Genomic DNA, 19861 nt, shown 5'->3' with positions numbered 1-19861 from the left:
TTCCTTTTTCTCTTTTCTGAATTTTTTTTTTTTCCCTATTGTTCTTTCTGGTGGTGGTTTTGTTTGATCACTCTCGCTTTTCCTGGTGCAGATACAATTTAATTCCCTTACAGTTATACATTCCTTTTTCTTCTCCAACCTCGGTCGGCCTGCCGCTCGTTCGTTTCTGGTCTCGGCCTCGTTCCCTAGGGGCCTACGTACTTTGGAAAGGTAAAAAAAAAAAAAAAAAAAAGAAAAAAAGAAAAAGAAAATTAATTAAATCAAGAACGGCGCAACCAACCACCGATCTTTCTACCCCGGTCGGTTCATCGGTTTCCCTTCCAATTACTTATCGGTTCGAGATATTGAGCATTCTTTGTCTCCTTGTTTCTTATCCCCTGATTACGTGCCGCTGTCGCTAGACACGCCCTCCGAAGTCTCCTCCGAACCTTCGATCGATCGGCCCCTGCGTGCTGGATGAGTACGACGACCTCCGCTGCTTCCAATGCACAGACGTTCGTCTGGCTCGCCTGTCGAGGACGACGCTGAAGATTCGTTAAGCTCTCGAACTCCACCAGAGCCAAATAATGGCCCCAATGTCGTCGACACGCCGGAAAAATCGCGTTCGCAGGTAGCCCGCACTGGCACCAGCATCGACCTCCGGAGAGACGCCACGGGCGCCTCGACCCCCAGGTCCCGAAATTCGAGCATGTGGCGGACGCTGCCATCCTCATCAATTACCTCAATCCCTCCAGATTCCAAGTCGTCCTCCGTCATCATGCCATTGGCTTCTCCGCGTCTACCCATGGAGGCGTCACCGGACCATCAGCATCGGTATCGACCGTCCCGCCTCCGCAGTCCGTGGCCGTGTTCCATTCTGACAGCCTTTACCACCTTCATCGCTTCAATCTTCCTCTTCTTTATTCTCCGCTCATTCGCCCTTCGTCAGACTGGCGGAGATGGCTGTGGAGTACCGGTTATGAGTCCGACATTCATTCGCATGGTGGGGTTTGACACGGAACATACGCGCTTTGCCAGCAAATATAATCTCTATCTCTATCGGGAGGGAGGTGTTGATCCATATAGTCAGGAGAACCTCGGGGTACGTTCACCCTATTGGCCTTTCCCTACCTTCCACCAAATACACTGCTAAACGTCAATGCGATATAGTTGAATGGAGTCCCCGTCTTGTTCCTGCCCGGAAATGCTGGAAGCTACCGGCAGGTCCGATCCTTAGCCGCCGAAGCGTCGAGACACTACTACGATGTTGTTCGTCATGATGAAGATCGGGTGAATGCTGGTACTCGAAGCTTGGATTTCTTCATGATCGATTTCAACGAGGATATGGCGGCCTTCCATGGACAGACCCTACTCGACCAAGCCGAATACGTCAACGAAGCCGTGGCATATATTCTTTCGCTTTATCATGATCCGCGGCGTTCACGAAGAGATCCGGAGCTACCTGATCCGAGTGCAGTTGTCCTGGTTGGGCACTCTATGGGTGGTATCGTTGCGCGAACAGCGTTAACAATGACGAACTACCAAGCAAACTCGGTCAATACGATTGTTACCATGTCAGCTCCCCACGCGAAACCCCCCGTCTCGTTTGACTCGGATATCGTTCAGACCTACAAGCAAATCAACGATTATTGGCGCGAGGCCTACTCGCAGACTTGGGCCAACGACAATCCGTTGTGGCATGTGACACTCATCTCCATTGCCGGTGGTTCTCGCGATACTGTTGTGCCCTCTGATTACGCCAGCATCTCTTCTCTTGTTCCCGAGACCCACGGGTTTACTGTATTCACGTCCACTATCCCAGATGTCTGGATCGGCATGGACCACTTGTCCATCACCTGGTGCGATCAATTCCGAAAAGCCATCATCAAATCCTTGTTTGAAGTCGTCGATGTTCGACGCGCAACTCAGACGAAACCGAGAGCAGAGCGCATGCGGATTTTCAAGAAGTGGTATTTGACTGGGATGGAGACTGTGGCAGAGAGGACGCTTCCACGAAAGGGTAATATTTTCCAGTCACTTGGTTTTGCTATTGGCTAACATTCTTTAAACCAGAGCCTAATACTCTTTTGACACTGGAAGATCAGTCCAACACAATCTTATCGCAAGGCAAACGGCTCATTCTTCGCGACTTGGGCCACCGCAGAGGGCCGAACGTGCACTTATTACCGATTCCTCCGCAAGGCGTATCCGGAAAGAAGTTCACCCTTCTTACAAACCAGCAATTTGATAAACCCGGGGATGATGGGAGCCTAGAGGTTCTGTTCTGCAGTGTGTTCCCTCTGCAAAATGGGAAACCTGCAACGGCGTTTTCGATGAACATGGACTTCTCCGGAGGCACCTCAGGTTCAACTCGTCTCGCCTGCAAGAACGCCGCTGAAGATGGAATCCACTTGCCGGCATCGACGCCCTCCTCGAAGCGTCCTTATGACCGAGTCCAGCCCTTCTCTTACCTCCAGTACGACCTGGAGGATCTTGCAGAGCACCAGTTTGTAGCCGTTGTAGACAAAGCAAACTCGCCCACCAAGGGCTTTGTGTTGGCCGAATTTTCAGATAGCTCGGACTCTGTTATCAGGGCTCGGTTAGGTCTGGGTAGCCTCCTCAGTGCCGGACTAAAGGTGCGTCTGCCGGCGAACCGTCCCATGCTCACGGAGCTCCACATTCCCGCCGTGCACTCGAGTCTACTGGACTACAGGCTCAAGATCGTCCGAAAGAATCACGGAAAACAGCAAGAGCTGTTTGCTCCCCTTTTGCGACAGTCTGTCGCAGATCCACATGAGTCTAAATTTTTCGTCAATGTCAAGGATGTTAATGTGAACTTGCATGGTCTGGCACCCTTCATGCCTCCGCCTCTCCGAGAGCAAGCGACATTGGGTGGTGTTTCTTTTCACCTTTGGACAGATCCGAGCTGTGATTCCACGATTGACATTTCTTTATCGGTGGATATTGCTAGTAGTCTCGGCGAGCTAGTCATGCGGTACCGTACCGTGTTCGCCGCATTCCCGCTCCTTGTTGTTGCCCTGGTCATGCGTAAGCAATTCCAGGTGTACGACGAGACAGGCTATTTCATCACATTCGCCGAAGGTCTGGACAGTGCACTGCGATCATCCCTTCCCATGCTCCTTTTGGCTATGTCACTGCTAGCATCTTCCCTGGCGACATCTACAAAATTGCCGCCTACTGACGACCCGTTCCATTGGCGTGCGAACTCCACTGAATCCCCAGTTGACTTCACCAAGAACGACCTCCTCCTGGGCTCGCAGGACGCTTTCTTCTGGTTCCTAGTGCCGGTGTTCGGCCTGATTAGCGTTGGAGTGTGTCTTATGATCAACTATGTAGCTCTTGCTTTAATCTTTCTTCTCACTACCATCTACGGATTTCTTAGGAGCAAGTCGGGCTATATTCGACGAGATGAGAAAGGGTGCGTCACGTCACTCCTACATAGCTTCGCCTACTAACTCCACATAGAAACCTCCCTATCTTCTCTTCTTCAAGTCCCCGAAGACGACTTGTTAATTCGGCCATTCTATTGGCTCTCGTGTCGACTGTCATTCCATATCAATTCGCATACATGGTGGCGTGCATTGTGCAGTTAGCTACTAGTGTCCGCGCCAACTGGCATGCGAAGGAAGCTGTAAGCTTTCGTTCCTGTTGTCATCTATCCAACAATGCTAATAGCTATCAGAAATCCACAACCCACTATAACTTCGCCAACTTTGCTTATTCAATCTTCCTCCTGATGCTGTGGATTCTGCCGATTAACGCTTTGGTTCTTCTCGTCTGGGCTCATAATCTGGTTGTGCACTGGTTTATGCCGTTCTCATCGCATCATAATGTGCTATCAATAATGCCATTTGTTCTCCTCGTGGAGGCCATGACTACTGGAACTATGATCCCACGAGTAACCACACGGTAAGCCCCCAGCATTAAGCCACAATCGGACGGCAACTGATGGCTATAGGTTTAAACATGTCACCTCTATGCTCTTCTTTTTTATTGCCATCTACTCAGCGATCTACGGCGTCTCGTACGCCTACCTCCTCCATCATCTCACTAATATCCTCGCCGCCTGGCTAGTGGGAATCTACTTCTCTGCCAGTGGATTCTCAATACCACGACTGTGGCGGGTCCTAGAGGGGGACGAAGCGGTCCAGAGCCCTGCAACAGGAAGCCACACGAAGAAAAAGCCATAAAAAAGAGCTCTCTTACCATTTCACACTTTCCATTATCATCTGTTTTCTATTCTTTGTTGCATTTTCAGGTATCAAGACACATTTTTAAACGGAGTTCACACCAGGGACGGTGTTTCATTTGCCGAAGAATCGGCCTGTACAGGATCTTGTTACTTGTTTGATATCTCCACCCCTTTAGTCGAGTGAACCGGACAATTCCGTAATGTGAAATGTTCTCGGTATCGACTCGACTCCCCTCCATACAGGCACCGCTACATCACCATGATTAGCTACTTCTGTCCCCCACTTTTTTTTTTATCTCTTTTTCTTTTTTCATCCTAACGTCTGTATATACGGTTGGATCTGGATATAGATCAAAGGTGTCTAGAATATAGTATACATAATTACCTCGTTGATGATGATGACATGCTTAAGTTCTTCCATCCGCACATTATTTTAGTGAATCAACATCCACCCTCTTGATGGTTTTAAGATTGTAAGTCCTAATAGAATAGATCGGTTTGCCGTGAGCATTCTATTTGATTTTTTTTTACCAATCACTACACAACCAAGATTATGTCATTCCATATCTATCAGAACTTTGTAGATCGCAATCATAGACCGCACACTCCCATATTATGTTACACGCTATAATACATTTGACCCAAGGGTCTAACAGCCCGAGAATAACAATGATAATCACATCAAAACAGGCCCAACCCGCACCCTCTCCCTAGTCCTAAGCACCTCTAGTTCTTTAGCTTTCTCGTCCTCTTTCCGTCTCCGGCCAGCCTGCTTCTCGAACCTCTTCTTTCCCCCGTGCCTCAGCTTTGTTATCAAATCTGCCGCCTGGCCCTTCGTTAAATGCTCCGGCCGGAGTTCATCCCTCCGTATCTTGGCTTTATTGAGGAATCTCAACTGCGCCGAGGTGGCGGGTCGACGACGCCAGGGCTGTAGGGCGGAGATATACAGATCTTCGAACTCAGAGGCGGCGAAAGTGTCGGCTGCGTGGACTGCGGATTCCATGTCCGGGCTTGTGGCTATTAACCGGGGCCGGGTGAAGGTGATTTTCTCTGTGATGGGGTTTTTGAATGCTCTGACGTGGTGGACTGTCCAGGCTGGTTGTTGGGAGTTATTGTTTGGTGATGTAATGTATTCGTCGGTTGATTTCTCGATTGTGATCCAGCCGCTTGCGTCGGAGAGAAGGTATTTGTTCTCGTCGATGCGGACCCAGGCGTTGCAGCTTGATGAGCGGATGTATTTTTCGGATTTCATGTCCATGATTAAGTCGTAGATTGTGTCGTATTTGGTGAAGGTTAGGTTTATGTCGTCTGATACGTCTGGGTGTGGGGAGGTATCTGGGTTTGCGGGTGAGGCTGAGTCGCTTTCTTTGTGTTTGAGGTCTTTGCCGCTGGCGTTGGCTAAGACTTCGTCTGGGTGGAGGCCGAAGAGGGTAGGTGTGGAGAGAACGCCGGTTTCCAGGGTTGCGACCATGTCGATGATGTGGCAGTCCTTTTTGCCTGGGTGAAGACGTAGTCCGCGGCCGATCATTTGGATGAGCAGGTTGCGGGAGCGAGTCGGTCGCGCGAGTAAGACGCAGTCAATGTTGGGGATGTCGGTGCCTTCTGTAAAGAGGCCACAGTTCAGGAGAACGGGATATTCCTGGTTCCTGAAGCGGTTGAGCTGGTCGTCGCGGACTTCCTTTGTTGCCTTGCCGGTGAGATAGCGGGCGTCGACGCCGGCAGCGCGAAAAGTCTCGGTGAGCTGCTTTGTGTGTTCGACATCGACGCAGAATACTAAGGTTGATTTCCGCTCTTGGGCGTTTGCTAGCCAGGCGCGCACTGTGATGTCGTTCGTTCTGTCGGTGTTTACTGCTTTTGAGAGCGAGCCGACGGCGAAATCACCAAAGTTATCCTTCTTCACACGGGATAGGTTGACTTCGGATTGCACAGTGGTGAAGACTGCGTTGGCCAACCATTCCTCGTCGATCATGTCCATGTAGTCTTTGTGGTAGACAATGTGGTCGATGGCCGCGCCAAGTTTCAAGCCATCGGCTCGCGATAACGTCGCCGACACGCCGACTAGCACCGGCGAGTCGTGCGATGCCTCGTTCAGTCCGAAGTATTTGAGCACCTCTCGGTATGACGGAGCGACTATGTGGTGAGCTTCATCCACGAGGACAAGTTTGAAATGCTTCGGGTCGAATTTGGCTATGCGGTCTCCATTAGTCAAACTCCGAATGGATGCGACGACGATGTCTGCTGCCGGTGAGGCTTTGCTCGTGCCCATTTCGATCTCGACAGTTCGGTCGGGGTAGGCAAGACGACAATGCCGAGCTGCCTGTTCGACGAGTTCGCGCCGATGGACGAGAATCAGTGTTTTAGTGTCCGTTTCATTTCGCGGGGGTATGCGGCCGATGAGTTGTGTGAAGATCACCTGGTGAAAGATATCGTCAGCAGAATACGATTCTCAATAGTGTGTAAGCTCATACAAACCGTTTTTCCAGCACCCGTCGCAAGTGAAACTCCAAGGCGCTTATGGCCTTGATCCAAATTATCAAGCACCGATTTGATGCATTCTTCCTGGTAATCCCGAAGGACTATAGCAGGCGACTCGCGCGCAGCCGGGGCAGCGGTAGAGCTGAGGCGCAAGTGAGGTTGTTGAAAAGGGGGAAGCCTCCAGTAAGTCCTATGAGGTCTCAGTAAGAGACGCGAAATGGGAAACCATCCCAATTTCCCACGAATACACTCCATCCAGGTACCATAGGACTTGCATCGATTGTTACGTAGTTGACCTGCCGCAGCCGTCCCGATAAGTTCGGCGGAGAAGCAAACAGTGCAAACACACCTTATCAGATAGAAATATTTCTACGGATTCCCTTTGAAGTGTCGCATTCTTCTCACTGCTTTTTCCAGAGGTTCTCGATTGTCGCCTTATACGATGTTTAATTAGTCGGTCAATGCCGGGCATGTTTTCGCCAATTTTCCAGAGTCCATGTCAATGGTGTGCCCCTCTGGACCTCCAACCCGACAATGAGCAGTTCAAGCCTTTACGAGCCAGAGGAAGATAATGAAGCATCTGACTCCGATATCGAGACGGGAAATACGGAGTTCACAGAACCCCCCTCATCTCCTCCGAGTCGCAGAACCAGATTGTCTTCTCCTCCCCAGCTCGATGGAAGGTCCTCATCCAGGACGGCGCAGACGCGCCGAAGGGTCTCTCGAATGCAAATGCTGGAGCATCTACAGGCGTCATTGAGCAAGGAATCAGTGGAAGCATATTCTAATCTACTCACGCAAACGACTGGCGACTACGCATCCGTCGAATCGAAGCCCGGCAGCGGAAACTACCAATCTACCCAAGCCGGAATCGTGTCTTGGGCGCCGAAAGAGAAGGAAATACTCTTCAACATCCTTGACAGAAAAGGGAGGGATGGTATCCGCGATATAGCTAGTGCGATTGGTACGAAATCCGAGCTGGAGGTCCAGGAATATCTCAGACTCTTGCATAGGCGACTAGAATGGCAGCATATGAAGGAACAGCACAGCAGAACAATCGTCCTAGGCGATGTGCCCGCGGCGGAGGAAGTAAGCAGCGAATGCTGCGACGTCCTTGATGAGTACTCTAAGCTACTGGTACTCAAAGAGCAGCAAGATGAAGATGTTGCCGGAAGAGAGACACATCATGATCTGTGGATAATCGATCGAGACAAAGCAGAACTAGTAGAAGAACTAGGGTCGCAGGATCAAAAATTCTCACCCGGCTCAAGTGTTTACCACACGACCAGTCTACTCAACATCCCGAGGTGGATCCGGCTCTCCGAGCGCTTGTTCATGAATTTTGGGGGCGCAAGGCTAGAAGATAACTGGGTGAACATAGCTTACGCGGGCGAATCACCAGCGATAACTGCTGACGCGTTAGCTGATTTCTACACTCTCACCGTAAGCGTGACGCGCCGTTTGATTCAGTCAACCCTCTTTTTTGCCATGTCAAGGCTGCGCAACATGAGAGAGACGGGTAATAGCAAGGCCAAGGTAGTCAAACCGCGAGATGTTAGGACCGCGCTGGACGTGATGCAAATGAAACGAGACGGATTTGACTACTGGACTGGCGTAGCACGGCGGTGCTGTTTGGATGTTTCTGATTCTCGACATCGAAAAGGATGGAAATCCGTTCGCCTGAGCCATGACGATGTAGAAGATATGTTGTCCAATAGGATACCCATCGATGCAGAATCGAATCGGAGCACGTCCAGGCAAAGGTCAGAAAGCAGGATGCAAGGGAACACAGACGGTGAACACACAGGCAGCGATGAGGACAATGCAAGTGACAGTGAGAGCGAGTTCAAGCCCGAACGCTCTCCAGTCCCATCCGCACCTTTATCAGCAGAAGTCTCCAGCGATGAAGATGAACTCCCATCAGACTCCGAAAATCAACACGCAGAGCAAGAAGACCAAAGAGCCAGTTACCTTGGAGAGTTAGAACTTTGGAAAGCTTTGGACCGGCCAGCGCCGGCTTTTCTCATTCCCATCAAGGAAGATCAGGATAATAAAATACGCAAACCGACAGGAGAGCGCAAAACACAACAAGAGCTTAGAAATTGGCGTGAAAGGACACTGTATCGAAGTGATTGGGAGGAGTATGGTCACGAAGTTTATGATATCTATGAAGAGATATCGGAAAAGCGACGAAAACGAAGGCGCCTTGACGATTCCCGGGATTCTTCACCTGTCTGGGTCAATGGTGAAAACAACCAAACAGATGGACTCAGAATTAAACCAACAGTTGGTGAATACGATAGCCCGAGTGAAGACGAAGACATAGAAATGGGCGAATCAACAGCCCCAGGCCAAAATGCCACTACCGCCCAAGATGAAGAAGATCCTACAGAGGAGCGCGATTCAGGTCCTGAAATTAACAATACCCAACGCAAACAAACAACCCTCAGCCCCAGTACAAACCAGAAACAAGCAAATGAATTAGACTCGCCCGTACCCGCCAACACAACCCCCGGGCACCGATCACCTATACTAACCCGTCGGAGGCGCATACAAGCCGAGCTCAAACAGGACGAAGCAAGCTCCTCTTCTGGCTCCGATGACGACCTTCCTGCACCCAGGGAATATTCGTCCTCAGTACAGGACGACAGGGACGGCATGCCGTTATATTCACAGCCGATGAGTCCAGCTGACTAGCCTAGCGATTGATTGGACATCTATCCATCTATATTTGCTACACAAGTGGCCCATTTTTTCGATCTCAGACTTTGTATGATATTTTTTGTGATACCACATAAACATGTTGGTCACTAGACATTTGGCACAGGAAATAACAATTTAACGATTTCATTCCACCTTGAACTAAATAAGAAGGTTGAAGTAGACAAACGTGGCAAATACTCTAACTCCAGAACAGTTGCGCCTTTTCATAGCTGAGCAGCAAGTCAATAGTAAACCCAAACCCCAATCATTCATCCATCAGTCAATCACCCAAACAGTCTCTGCGAGGTGCCCCTCCAATCTTTTATCCTGGTATCTGGTCCTTCGGCCCTAGAATATTTATGGTACAATACATGGATATTATAAATGTTAACCTGCGAACGTCCCTGGTGCATCGTAAGATATGTATTTCATTTTTTTTTCAAGAGGTTTTTCATTTACGCATGCCATTGAACGAAGCTTCCACCCTTTACAGGTCCAGGGTCTTGTAGTCAGCACCTGCCTCCGCGCTCAAAGGCTGCACACCAGCCCGTGCATCACTGCCTGCAGGCTGGAAGTTGAAGCGGTTTCCGATCCCTGCCGTCGCAGCCTCACCAAGTATGTTGTTTGCGTCCTCGCCAGGTCCCTTCAGGCTAACTGCTTGCAGGGTATCCTGGACCTCCTTTACGCGCTTCTTGAAGGCCATCCGGTCCAGGAAAAGCTGCTGACGAGCCAGTTCGAGTTCCCGGCGTTCGGCCTCAATGATCTCCTCCATCTCGTTGAACTGCTGCAGCTTAATCTCGAACTTCTGCAGAGTGACATTGACGGCAGCGGAGACTAGGCGAGTCATCTCCCGTTCCTCGTGAGAGGCAAGAGCACCGGCACGAGCTGCTGAGGTGGCGAGGGCAACTGTGGGTAGAGAAGCCTTGGACTGTTTATCAGAGCTGGAAGTTTCTACAACCTCGGTGGTGGAGGCATCCACATCCATGGAATCCTCTGTCTTCACCCCAGAGCCCTCTTTTTCCTTGCCCTTCTCTTGACTCTTGTCAGAGCCCTTCTCGAGCTGCTTCCGAAGCTCCTTACGGATCTCATCCACAGAGCGACCCGCCGCGGCAGCGGCCACGGCAGGCTCTGCCATCTGTGCCAAAAAGGCGACTACCGACAGAACAGGGTTCTCAGCCTGGCTGATGGGCTCTCGCCCACCGGCGGTCCGCATATCGGGCAAATCCTCGACATATTTGTCCTCAATCTCCAATTGCAGGAACTTCATAACACATTCTTCCTTCGTTCTAGTGCCGACATGGTTGGCGATCTGCTCCCAGTTCTCATCGAAATTCTCCAGTCCTTCGAGGAGCAGTACAAGTTCAGAGTCGGACCAAGGAGCGTCCTTGTCCGGAATCACTGAATACGCGTTATCTTCGAGCTTGACGAAATCGGAGGCACTATGGCTGGAAGGCATGCGGCCTTGTAAGAAGCAGTTAGGGCAAAGGTCGTACTTCGAATCCGGAGCAGATGCGTTAGCAGTGGCTGGAGTCGACTTCGCATAATGGAATCTGAGTCGGGTACAATCGATACCGCATGAGAAGCAGTGGAACTTCTTTCTGGGTTCTTTAGAAGCGGTTTCCATCGCTTTCACCGCGTCGCCCGTCGCACCATTAGTGGAGCCGTCGCCATTTGTCTGCTTCTCCTTGTCCTCAGTAGCAGGGGTGATCTCCTTGCCCTTATCGTCATAGACGTTGCGACGGATTTCGAGGTTAAGGTCAGCCTTTGACGCTGGGGCAGCTGAAGCTGCACGTTCAGTGGCCGGTAGAGGCTTTCCAGGCTTGACAAAATGGTTTGGCCCGGGTTGGAAGGGTTGAAGGCCGCGGGGGGTATCAGCAATGACTCGGAAATGGCCTGTGAAAGGAGGACCAATATTTGACGGACGGGTTTGGGGATCAACCTTAAAAGCGTTAGCAACTGGGTATTAATCAAGATCTATTGTTACTCACTTGGTAGTTGATCAAGCCCCACTGTTCTAAAAATGAGTGAACACGCATGATCGCGCACACATCTCCAGCAAGATTACGACGGCATGCGGTGACTGTGAGATACTCGATAGGGTTCAGTCTGTAGGTGTTGATCATGAAATCGCGATAATCTTTATAGACTGCGGGCGTCTTGCTTCGGTTCCTGCCATTGAAAAACTCCGCGAGGGCCTTTTTCTCGATGGGATGAACGGTGTGCATGTCGAACCACGTGGAGTAACTGGGAAGGATAATGGCGTGTGTTTGCGAAACAAGTTGTGAGCGCGCCGAAGATTCGATCGACGACTTGCCTTGTCCAGACTGATCCTCTGTAGCACCTTCGGCACCTGGCTGCGCAACGCCGTCAGCATTTTCTTCGGCGCCCTCGCTTTCTTTCTTTGGTTCAGTCTCTGTGCCGCCCATCTCCTCATCCTCCGGTTCGCCTTCGGTGTTCTGGGCTTTGGGTGAGGCCGGGGCGTCTAAAGGATTATCAGTCCCTGGAACATTCAGTGTCTCATCTTCTTAAGACTCTTGACGCGATTGCGATTTGGAGCATAAGATTGCGGACGTTGACAATCTCCGCATTCTGTTAGGGGAGGAGGTCAAACCCACCGGAAGGGTTTATCACTTCACCTGGAGCATCTTGGGTCGCAGTCGCGGAGTGAATGTCATCGACTGCGCCGCTGGAAACGACGTTACTCTCTTCCATGTTGATAGAATGGTGGTCAAAGAAGGATACAGAGGTCGCAGGCAGCGGAGCAAGGGTCTCTGCTTAGAAGGCCAATGGAGGCGAGTGACAGGGTGCGGATGCAACCCTTAATCAACTGGTTTATCAATAAGTGTGGCAAGCTGAGCCTCCGGGATAAATAACGGAAGTGACACCAAGCGGAGAAGCAATGAGGTGACGATGAGGAGGATGGCTTAGTAGCGGTGCAACTGTCGCGACACGGCCGTCGCTCCAAAAGTTCGCGCCAAGAGCCTCAGGGGCGCTAACCACTTTGGGAATAGGCGTTCTTTCCCTCTTTTACTCTGCTTCCTGCTTCCTACCATCTACTCCAAGTAGGATCTACCTAGGGTTCTGCAGTCACTTTGACCGATTGCCTTCTCTCGGGTAATTACTGAAATAAAGAAGTTGTCGTGTTACATCTGTACGGTCTTGAGGTACTTCTTCTTCGGCAGAAATGGTCCGCCGGACTTACATACTATGTTACCCAGAAAGTCTCGATCACGAACCATAACATCATGGATACTATCAAATTATTAAATATACAATGCAATTCTGAATACAGATTTCACATTCCTTCTTGTGAGCCAGATCCGGCTAGCTCCTCTGATCACCTCCCTCCCTTCAAGGGTGCGTCATTTTCGAGGTTGCCTCAGCCCTCTCTGCCAACGCTTTGGCAATGGCAGGCCTAGCCTGGATTCTCTCCAGCCATGCATTCAGATGAGGGAAGTCCTTCTCCAGGTCAAATGCATCTCCGGTGATCCAGGGAATGATGCCGAACCAGGGAACGAAGGAGAGGTCGGCATAACTGTACTTGTCGCCAACCAAATACTCACGGTCCGCAAGAACATTGTTCATCGTTTCCGACACACGACGGATTTCGTTGACGTAGCGCAGCCGGGCGCTTTCAACCTTCTCGGGGTGGTATTTAGTGAACCACACTGCCTGGCCGAAGTAGGGGCCCTGGCCCGACATCTGGAAGTGGAGCCATTGCTTGGCGTGGAAGTACTCCGGTGTGCCGGCTTCGAAACTGAACTTTTTCTCTTTGTCGTAGGTTTCAACCAGATATTCGAGGATAGCACCCGACTCCCACAGGGTGATTCCTGTGTTGGGGTCCTCGATGGCGGGAACACGGCCGTTAGGGTTGAGCTTGAAGAAGGCCTCACCCTTGATTTCTGCGAATTGAAGATACTTGTATTCGTAGGGAACATTGAGTTCGTTGAGGAGCATGGCCACCTTCCAGGGGTTGGGGCCGGCAGAATGGCCGTGGAGGATAAGAGGCTTAAGAGACATCTTGACTAGATACTCTGATGGGGAAATAGAGACAATTTTTGCTGTGTATTGAAGGAAATGAGCGTAGTGGTTTGTAGCAATGTTGCACGGCGGTAGATGTTGCCAGGGAGGCGTGAGGTATACGCCTCTTTAAAATAGGATCGCGCGATTTCCGGATAGATTGCGGTTACTCGGCAATGCACATCCCGCATCCACTCGGATCTGTATGAATATCACGGAGTCGGCGCTTCGGTGCCATGCGCTGACAAATGCACCTTAGGGAAGACATAGAGTTAACCTTTTCGTCGGCATTATCAATCATCTATCTACATTGACCGATTATTGGCGGAGAGTACCCATTGGCTTCTTACACCGAATGTTATCGAATGAAGGCGAATCTGTCATCGATATTGGTTGAGTCCAATTGTTTCCCAGCTGCTTTGTAATCAAATATGAGATCATGGATCTGTATGGTATTAGTCTGAGGTCCTGACAAACAATTCAAAATGAAAGTTATTTGATAAAACCTACTCCGGAGTAGTATCAGGCCCATTCCTAACATCTTTGCGCTTTTTCAGGTGTTGGTGTTGATTTGAAAGTGGGCTTTGGATAACAGTTACCTTACCACCAACCCTTTTCTCTAGGCACGTCTCGAAACTTGAAAGCGATCCTTGACAAGAGGTATTATTAGAGAAGTAGCATTCAGAAAGGAGGCTAGTCATGTAGGTATATCTTCTTCTTCTTCTTCTTCTTCTTCTTCTTCATCTTCTTCTGTTCAAGAAAAAGAAATTGCGTCTTCTCGTGAGATAAAACCGAAGATGTGATGTGGTTGTTTGGCGGGGTTAGAGTTATATATAATAAATCTGAACTACCATGAAACATCAACCAATCACAACCCCAGTATACACGATAGCACCGACACAAAGACATACAGCTACTAGTACTACTAGTACGAATTATGACGAAGTGGCCAGTTCAACACAAGCTCCTGGCATGTATGTAGCATAATGTCATGCATGCATGAAACCCGCTTAGGACGAAGCCAGCAGCATCGAGTAAGCTATACACTTTCAACTCCAACTCCTGACCTATTTTTTTCTTCCCCCTGTTTGCCACCTGCATGTTCATTCTAAAATTATCCCATAGTCTTAATTAATCAACTCAGCTGTATCGTCAACTCTTATTCCGAAAGGCGCTCATTTTTTTCACACCAACTCCGTGTCTTTCTTTGATGGCGATCGGAATGAAAAGTTCGACGTCGGAGTTCGGAATAGCGACATATATCGGAATACGCCAAGACCAGGATCATTCTGGCCACACAGCCATAGTAGTCTATTCTCTATACGTAGAACGGAGTAGACTTGCCTACAGAACTCTAAACATATCCAGTAACCGCGATGATGGAAGCCATATGGCGGAATTCTAGATCCTGACGTACGCAGTCATGGAAAACCTAAGGCGCATCCTGAGTCACGTCGAATCCACCAATGACGGACAAACAAAACTCTCAATGAATCGACTCCAGATCCAAATTTCTCGGCAAAGTGGAGTCGAGGCCCGACTGTCATAAAGGAATTCAAGGTAGGGCACCCGTTTTGGCCAAGCGAGGATACAGAGTATGTCATTACAGCTCCTTGCTCCAATTACTTAGTAAAGAAGAAAAAGACAGACGATGGCTCCATCGCATAACATACTACTCACTTAACCAAAACGGGAGCCCTACCTCCCAGGCTCCCACCCCGACATCCAAACAAAGATAACAAAATACGAAACGACCACCACCTCACTCAACTCTAAGCGAGATTCTAGACTACATATCTGAATAATTCGGATCCTCCCCGAGTAACTTCACCGACTTCGTGTTGTTCACGCCCTTCGCTTCTTGGTATACCAGAACAGTCTGGTCTTGTGGGGTTGACACGAGCGGCCATGACGCATTTTTGGCATATCATCAGGCACTCAAGTCGTCTGTGGATCCCTTTCTGGGAGCGAAGTTAGAGCGTGCTTGGTTGCATTAGATTGCTAAGCCTTACAGCTAATCGCTGTGGTGGGTCATGGACTTGCTTTGGGGCCCTTTTTTTTTTTCTTTGGTTGGGGCTTAGTGTTTGTACTCCGTGAGGCGTCGGAGTAAAAATGCGTAGTACGGCACGGAATGGAATATAAGGTATAGAGGGAATTGTCACAATTTGGAGGGTATATATAGACCGGGCAGGATCTTTTCTTGCATTTTATTCATTCGATCATCAGTCACTGGTTACTTTCACTTGAACAAACAATATCAAGTCATTGTGTATTGGAATTCCTGCTATATCTACTCCACCGAGTCTCCTTCCGAACTATACAAACCAAGCCGAAACCAAAGAACAACCACCACCATTCCTCTACATAAACCAATCCTCCCCAAAGTCTCCTGCCCAAAAGAAACAATGGCCTTCAAATCCGCCAAGTCAACCACCACCGTCTCGGACGACGCGGCATCAACCCGCTCCTACCTTTCCACAACATCAACCCTAAAGGGCACCGACGCCGAACCCACCAAGAAGAAATGGCTCTCCCTGAAGAAGACAGAGAAGATGGATACCTCCAGGCCGAAGCACACTGAAAGGTCCAAGAAAACGCTACACTATGAGGCCATGGCTACTTACCTTGCGTATCGGTGAAGCTGCAAGGTGATATATCATCTGCGTCGGATCAAGTGGACTATCGAAGGGATCTAATGCTGGGGATACATGACAACTCAATTGATGACGTACCACACCCAATCTGCCTGGTGCATCTTGGGGCTTTTGCTTCGTTTTGTTCTTTTGTTGGGAAAATTGGCGTTTGGGATGGAATATTAGATTGCATGATGCGCTGCGCCTACGATTCTGAGCGCTTTGTTTGAGATCAAGTTTTTTGTTCCTGATGTTTGGTTAATATTATGTATTGGGATGTGGTGGTCGGTCTCTCTGCAGAGGGCCGAGTGCTTAATGGGTTTTACTTGTTATTTAATGATTGGGGAACTAAATCATTCTATGCATCTAAATGGAAGACGAGCATACCTTGGCAGCCATGCAGTACCTCGGCTTCAAGACATTACTAGTAAGGTTTCTATAAAATCAGAATTTAGAGCTATCATCTCGTCATGGCTGTTTCGTATTAAGGCTATGTAGTAAATCCCTAGGCGTCTGTGTCCTATAGTCCCGCTAGCAACTCACCCATCGAGATGGGCTTTCGTACAGCATTCGAGAATCCGTCGTGATACGTCACCCAAACCTTCCTGCCTGCCTTTGAAGCCTCATTCTGCACTGGATTATCGTGTGAGCTCCCAGGTTGTGGCGAGGGCTCGCGGATTATCCGTCCAAAAAAGTCACGTTTGACACCAGGTTCCCGGCCTGATCTTTTTACCCCCTGCCCACCGTCCTGTGCCTGGCCGTCTGCAGACTTGTGGAAGGATTTTGTGGGGCCAGTAGTCGAACTCAATGCTTCGGTCTGTTTTCGTACCGTCTCCTTGCGGTACTCCTGGTCAAGGACTTGGCGAACAGCGTAGCGAACTGGTGCTGCGCTAGTTGTCCCTGATGATGAATGTCCTTTGGTTTTCGAAAATGTTACAAGTGAATCTAATGGGCTGTTGAAAAGTTAGCCTGGAAATCTCAACATGAGGTCTAGATGCAGTGGTGTAACATACGGCTCCATGCGATATGCCCACCCCCCGTGCGCCCCGCCCTCGCCCTCTACTCGCACCTTTTCGAATGTCACACCTAGTCCCGTCATAACACGGACGGCTGCCTGCACAAGAGCCCGCTCGCTTTCTTTACGCACACTGGCCATGCTCTTCTGTTCCCCGCTTCCCCGTACAACAACCGGTTTTACATCAGGCGACAACATCCGCATGAGGTTCGGGACGAGGTCGGTGACCAGACAATCGGTAGCTCGGAAAAGTCGTAGCATCGGAGCAGCTAACGAAGACTGAAACCCATTGACAATCGCACGGTTCTGCTTCAGAGCCTCATGAGCTGCAAACTCTGCCCTGGGTCCAGAGAAAGGATGTTCCTCCTCTTCCTCTTCGTCAAGCTCATTACGAGTGCGCTTGCCATAGGCGGAAGCAAACAAATGGTGGAATGCCACCACCGACTGGCTGAGGTACGGAGTGAGTTCCCAGTCTTGATTAGAGAAAACTTTAGATGAGATAGTATCATGGAAATGCAGCCAGTCATAAGCGTTGTTGGGCTTAGAGAGGAATGTGTCGTCCTGATATGTCTGCAGGGGATATGAAGTGAAGCACTCCGTGACGCAGCGGTCGTAGTCGCCACTAGCATCGACCATCTCTCGTAGTCTGTTAATAGCATGGCGCTTTTTGAGGTCGGCCACACCCACAGGGGTTTTTGCGTTGTCATCGAAAGGGTCACGGAAAGATTCGGCGTTGATAGGAACGTCTGCAAAACCTGCTCCTTGCGTGAATACACGATCGACAATGTCGCGCACGCCTCCACGGTTTAGGCCTTTGAAGAATGAATTACCACCTGCAGCCTCACTCAGGACATTCTGCTCAAGCCATCTTCTCGTCAATCGCATAGACTCTACGCTCTCGTATTTCAGCTTATGGGCCACCCATTCTGCAGCGACAAGGACACTTCGAATATCACCTTCGGCTGTTCCGCTGTTTTTGGAGTTGGATTGCTTCCTTCGGGCAACGCCCCATGACGCTTCACATAGCCTTCTCACTCCGTCGTTATCGGCGGGGATGCCTTCCAAGTTGAAGATGCCCCTCATGCGCGAAACCACGTTCTCCAAGGGTGCTTGGCGCACATGGATCATTTCAGCAACAGAAGACGCTCTCAGTGGCCGAAGGCTGGGGTGGTATACATCGTTACAGACCAGAATAAGCGGCCGCAGGAAGCGGAAGTTGTCTCCTTTCCTTCTTCTGCCCGCCGTATTTTGTTCCGATGAGCGTGACGCATTTTTCTGATCAAGAAGAACTAGATCAATCAATGCTTTCATGAAACCTCCCTCGCCGCCACTACCAGATCCGCCAACAACACCATCTACCTCGTCGACGACAACACAGACTGGCCGCGCTGCTTTTCGAACCTTTTTCTCGCCGACCTCCACGTTCATTCCCTTTACATTTTCCGTACCAAGCGCATCTCGAATCCTCCCTTTCACCACGTCCTTGCTCCGGTCATCACTAGCATTGATCTCCAGCACCTCATAGCCTGCTTGTTTGGCACAAACGTGGGCTAGTGTTGTCTTTCCAAGACCAGGAGGACCGCATAGCAACATTACCTTTCGGTGCGGTCGTTCCTCTTCATTGCTGGAATTTTTTGGTTTTGACCTAGCCAGGTTCGGATAAACAATAGATTCCCATCCCTTCAGCCAGCGCATGACAGATCGGTGCGTTCGTTCGTCTCCTATGAGCTCGGTAAATTTACGAGCACGATACTTCTCGGTCCACATTATAGTTGCTGCTTTCCTATCTTTCTGGTTTCCCTCTACAGCCTCAATCGATTGCCGCACTGCGGGGACAGGTGGAGGTCGAGACGTTTTTGACTGTTCGGCCTCCTGTGCAGCTTCGTCCATAAGTCTATGTATATCAATACCATAGTAACTCTTTTGAGCTCTCCCGGGAGCCGTGGTCGAGCGGCCGGCAACAAGTCTTTCATAAGAAACAGGGGCTGCAGTCTTCCTTAGCGCAACATTGTGCGTCTTGCCCGAGCAAGTTTTTATTTGGATCGATAGAGGCTCTCTTCGTGGTAAGCTGAATGTTATAGGCACTGAAGCGATTGGTGCGGTAGTCGGAGGCTGTAATGAATCAAGTGTAGATGTAGAAGTCTGAGCAAGCTGTGAGAGATCCACTGGCTCCGTCGGCGCAACAGGCGGTTGCTCGATAATCTGATCTTCAATTTCAAATTGGCTCCGTAGATGGGCATCTCCAAATGCGTCCATCTCATCCTCATCGTCATCGTCATCCAGGAATCCTCCCATAATCTTTTGCCGCTTAGGCTCCCCCGACTGAGACTCTTCTCCATTCTTCCTTTTCTGCGGATCCGTCGGCGATGGAGCACTCGATGGAAAGACGACAGGCGACGATATAAACGGCATCTTGACGACGGGAGGCGAAGACGGTAGAAATACCAGTGGACGAACTGGTGAGTTGACGGTCCCCAGTTGGGACTTTCTGCAAGGTTTTGTCGGAGTTTCTAGATCACCGTCAGAATGCTTCGCATCACCATTATCCTCCCATGCGACATCGTACCTGGTCCTATATCCTCGTCACTCCGGAACACATCCGAGAGATTCCAAGCCCGGTCTAGAATCACAACCTTATTGCGGATATTTTCTTGTCGCTGCAGATGTATCGCCTCGAAATCGTCGGAGAAAGATTCAGATAGCGGGAGTATATCTATATCGTTCGGTCCCTGGGAGTGGAGGTGTATGGCGGGATCAAACGAGGGTGGGAATGACGACGGTGGCGATGTCATTAAAGCGTTCAAGAGGTCATTTCATATTTCG

General features: G+C 49.9%; 7 protein-coding genes across 7 annotated transcripts; 3 read left to right on the top strand and 4 right to left on the bottom strand.

The window, feature by feature from the left end:
- The first annotated feature begins 9 nt into the window (after positions 1-9).
- Positions 10-4608, top strand: BDV37DRAFT_137258 (GPI inositol-deacylase). The gene is made up of 7 exons (XM_032078799.1): positions 10-210; positions 266-1081; positions 1150-1999; positions 2053-3418; positions 3466-3631; positions 3683-3909; positions 3959-4608. Exons 2-7 carry the CDS (start codon positions 485-487, stop codon positions 4188-4190), a joined length of 3438 nt encoding a protein of 1145 aa, XP_031946245.1. The 5' UTR covers positions 10-210; positions 266-484; the 3' UTR covers positions 4191-4608.
- A 149-nt stretch (positions 4609-4757) lies between these two features.
- BDV37DRAFT_237557 (DEAD/DEAH box helicase) lies at positions 4758-6927 on the bottom strand. Its single transcript, XM_032080748.1, has 2 exons — positions 6665-6927; positions 4758-6605 (listed from the first exon to the last, which is right to left on the bottom strand). The coding sequence occupies exons 1-2, from the start codon at positions 6920-6922 to the stop codon at positions 4869-4871; spliced, it is 1995 nt and encodes a 664-aa protein (XP_031946244.1). The 5' UTR covers positions 6923-6927; the 3' UTR covers positions 4758-4868.
- A 175-nt stretch (positions 6928-7102) lies between these two features.
- Positions 7103-9470, top strand: BDV37DRAFT_137235 (uncharacterized protein). The gene has a single exon (XM_032078796.1). The coding sequence runs from the start codon at positions 7202-7204 to the stop codon at positions 9362-9364; it is 2163 nt and encodes a 720-aa protein (XP_031946243.1). The 5' UTR covers positions 7103-7201; the 3' UTR covers positions 9365-9470.
- rscE (putative RSC complex subunit (RSC8)) lies at positions 9469-12316 on the bottom strand. Its single transcript, XM_032078797.1, has 3 exons — positions 11986-12316; positions 11359-11870; positions 9469-11309 (listed from the first exon to the last, which is right to left on the bottom strand). The coding sequence occupies exons 1-3, from the start codon at positions 12080-12082 to the stop codon at positions 9858-9860; spliced, it is 2061 nt and encodes a 686-aa protein (XP_031946242.1). The 5' UTR covers positions 12083-12316; the 3' UTR covers positions 9469-9857.
- A 132-nt stretch (positions 12317-12448) lies between these two features.
- BDV37DRAFT_237553 (glutathione S-transferase family protein) lies at positions 12449-14123 on the bottom strand. Its single transcript, XM_032080747.1, has 3 exons — positions 13990-14123; positions 13901-13938; positions 12449-13835 (listed from the first exon to the last, which is right to left on the bottom strand). Exon 3 carries the CDS (start codon positions 13388-13390, stop codon positions 12722-12724), a length of 669 nt encoding a protein of 222 aa, XP_031946241.1. The 5' UTR covers positions 13391-13835; positions 13901-13938; positions 13990-14123; the 3' UTR covers positions 12449-12721.
- A 1320-nt stretch (positions 14124-15443) lies between these two features.
- On the top strand, positions 15444-16441 carry BDV37DRAFT_237551 (uncharacterized protein). The gene has a single exon (XM_032080746.1). It carries the CDS (start codon positions 15796-15798, stop codon positions 16027-16029), a length of 234 nt encoding a protein of 77 aa, XP_031946240.1. The 5' UTR covers positions 15444-15795; the 3' UTR covers positions 16030-16441.
- A 102-nt stretch (positions 16442-16543) lies between these two features.
- BDV37DRAFT_268108 (putative sister chromatid cohesion factor (Chl12)) lies at positions 16544-19450 on the bottom strand (the record flags this gene model as incomplete). Its single annotated transcript, XM_032084126.1, has 2 exons — positions 16544-16976; positions 17037-19450. 2 exons carry the CDS (start codon positions 19448-19450, stop codon positions 16544-16546), a joined length of 2847 nt encoding a protein of 948 aa, XP_031946239.1.
- Between the last annotated feature and the right edge of the window lie 411 nt (positions 19451-19861).

Source organism: Aspergillus pseudonomiae (assembly GCF_009193645.1).
Source record: "Aspergillus pseudonomiae strain CBS 119388 unplaced genomic scaffold BDV37scaffold_4, whole genome shotgun sequence".
Classification (NCBI taxonomy): Eukaryota; Fungi; Ascomycota; class Eurotiomycetes; order Eurotiales; family Aspergillaceae; genus Aspergillus; species Aspergillus pseudonomiae.
Note: the sequence above shows the minus strand (reverse complement) of the source record. Positions and strands in the feature narration are given on the sequence as shown.

Excerpts from the sequence above, each read along its gene's own strand:
- BDV37DRAFT_237553 (XM_032080747.1), bottom strand. The coding sequence starts at position 13,390 with ATGTCTCTTAAGCCTCTTATCCTCCACGGCCATTCTGCCGGCCCCAAC.
- BDV37DRAFT_137258 (XM_032078799.1), top strand. The coding sequence starts at position 485 with ATGCACAGACGTTCGTCTGGCTCGCCTGTCGAGGACGACGCTGAAGAT. Across the intron at positions 2,000-2,052 it reads GAGGACGCTTCCACGAAAGG|AGCCTAATACTCTTTTGACA; the intron begins GTAATATTTTCC and ends TCTTTAAACCAG. Across the intron at positions 3,910-3,958 it reads ATCCCACGAGTAACCACACG|GTTTAAACATGTCACCTCTA; the intron begins GTAAGCCCCCAG and ends TGATGGCTATAG.
- BDV37DRAFT_137235 (XM_032078796.1), top strand. The coding sequence starts at position 7,202 with ATGAGCAGTTCAAGCCTTTACGAGCCAGAGGAAGATAATGAAGCATCT.
- rscE (XM_032078797.1), bottom strand. The coding sequence starts at position 12,082 with ATGGAAGAGAGTAACGTCGTTTCCAGCGGCGCAGTCGATGACATTCAC. Across the intron at positions 11,871-11,985 it reads TGAAGTGATAAACCCTTCCG|GGACTGATAATCCTTTAGAC; the intron begins GTGGGTTTGACC and ends TGAATGTTCCAG. Across the intron at positions 11,310-11,358 it reads GGGGCTTGATCAACTACCAA|GTTGATCCCCAAACCCGTCC; the intron begins GTGAGTAACAAT and ends AACGCTTTTAAG.
- BDV37DRAFT_237557 (XM_032080748.1), bottom strand. The coding sequence starts at position 6,922 with ATGGAGTGTATTCGTGGGAAATTGGGATGGTTTCCCATTTCGCGTCTC. Across the intron at positions 6,606-6,664 it reads CGACGGGTGCTGGAAAAACG|GTGATCTTCACACAACTCAT; the intron begins GTTTGTATGAGC and ends ATCTTTCACCAG.
- BDV37DRAFT_237551 (XM_032080746.1), top strand. The coding sequence starts at position 15,796 with ATGGCCTTCAAATCCGCCAAGTCAACCACCACCGTCTCGGACGACGCG.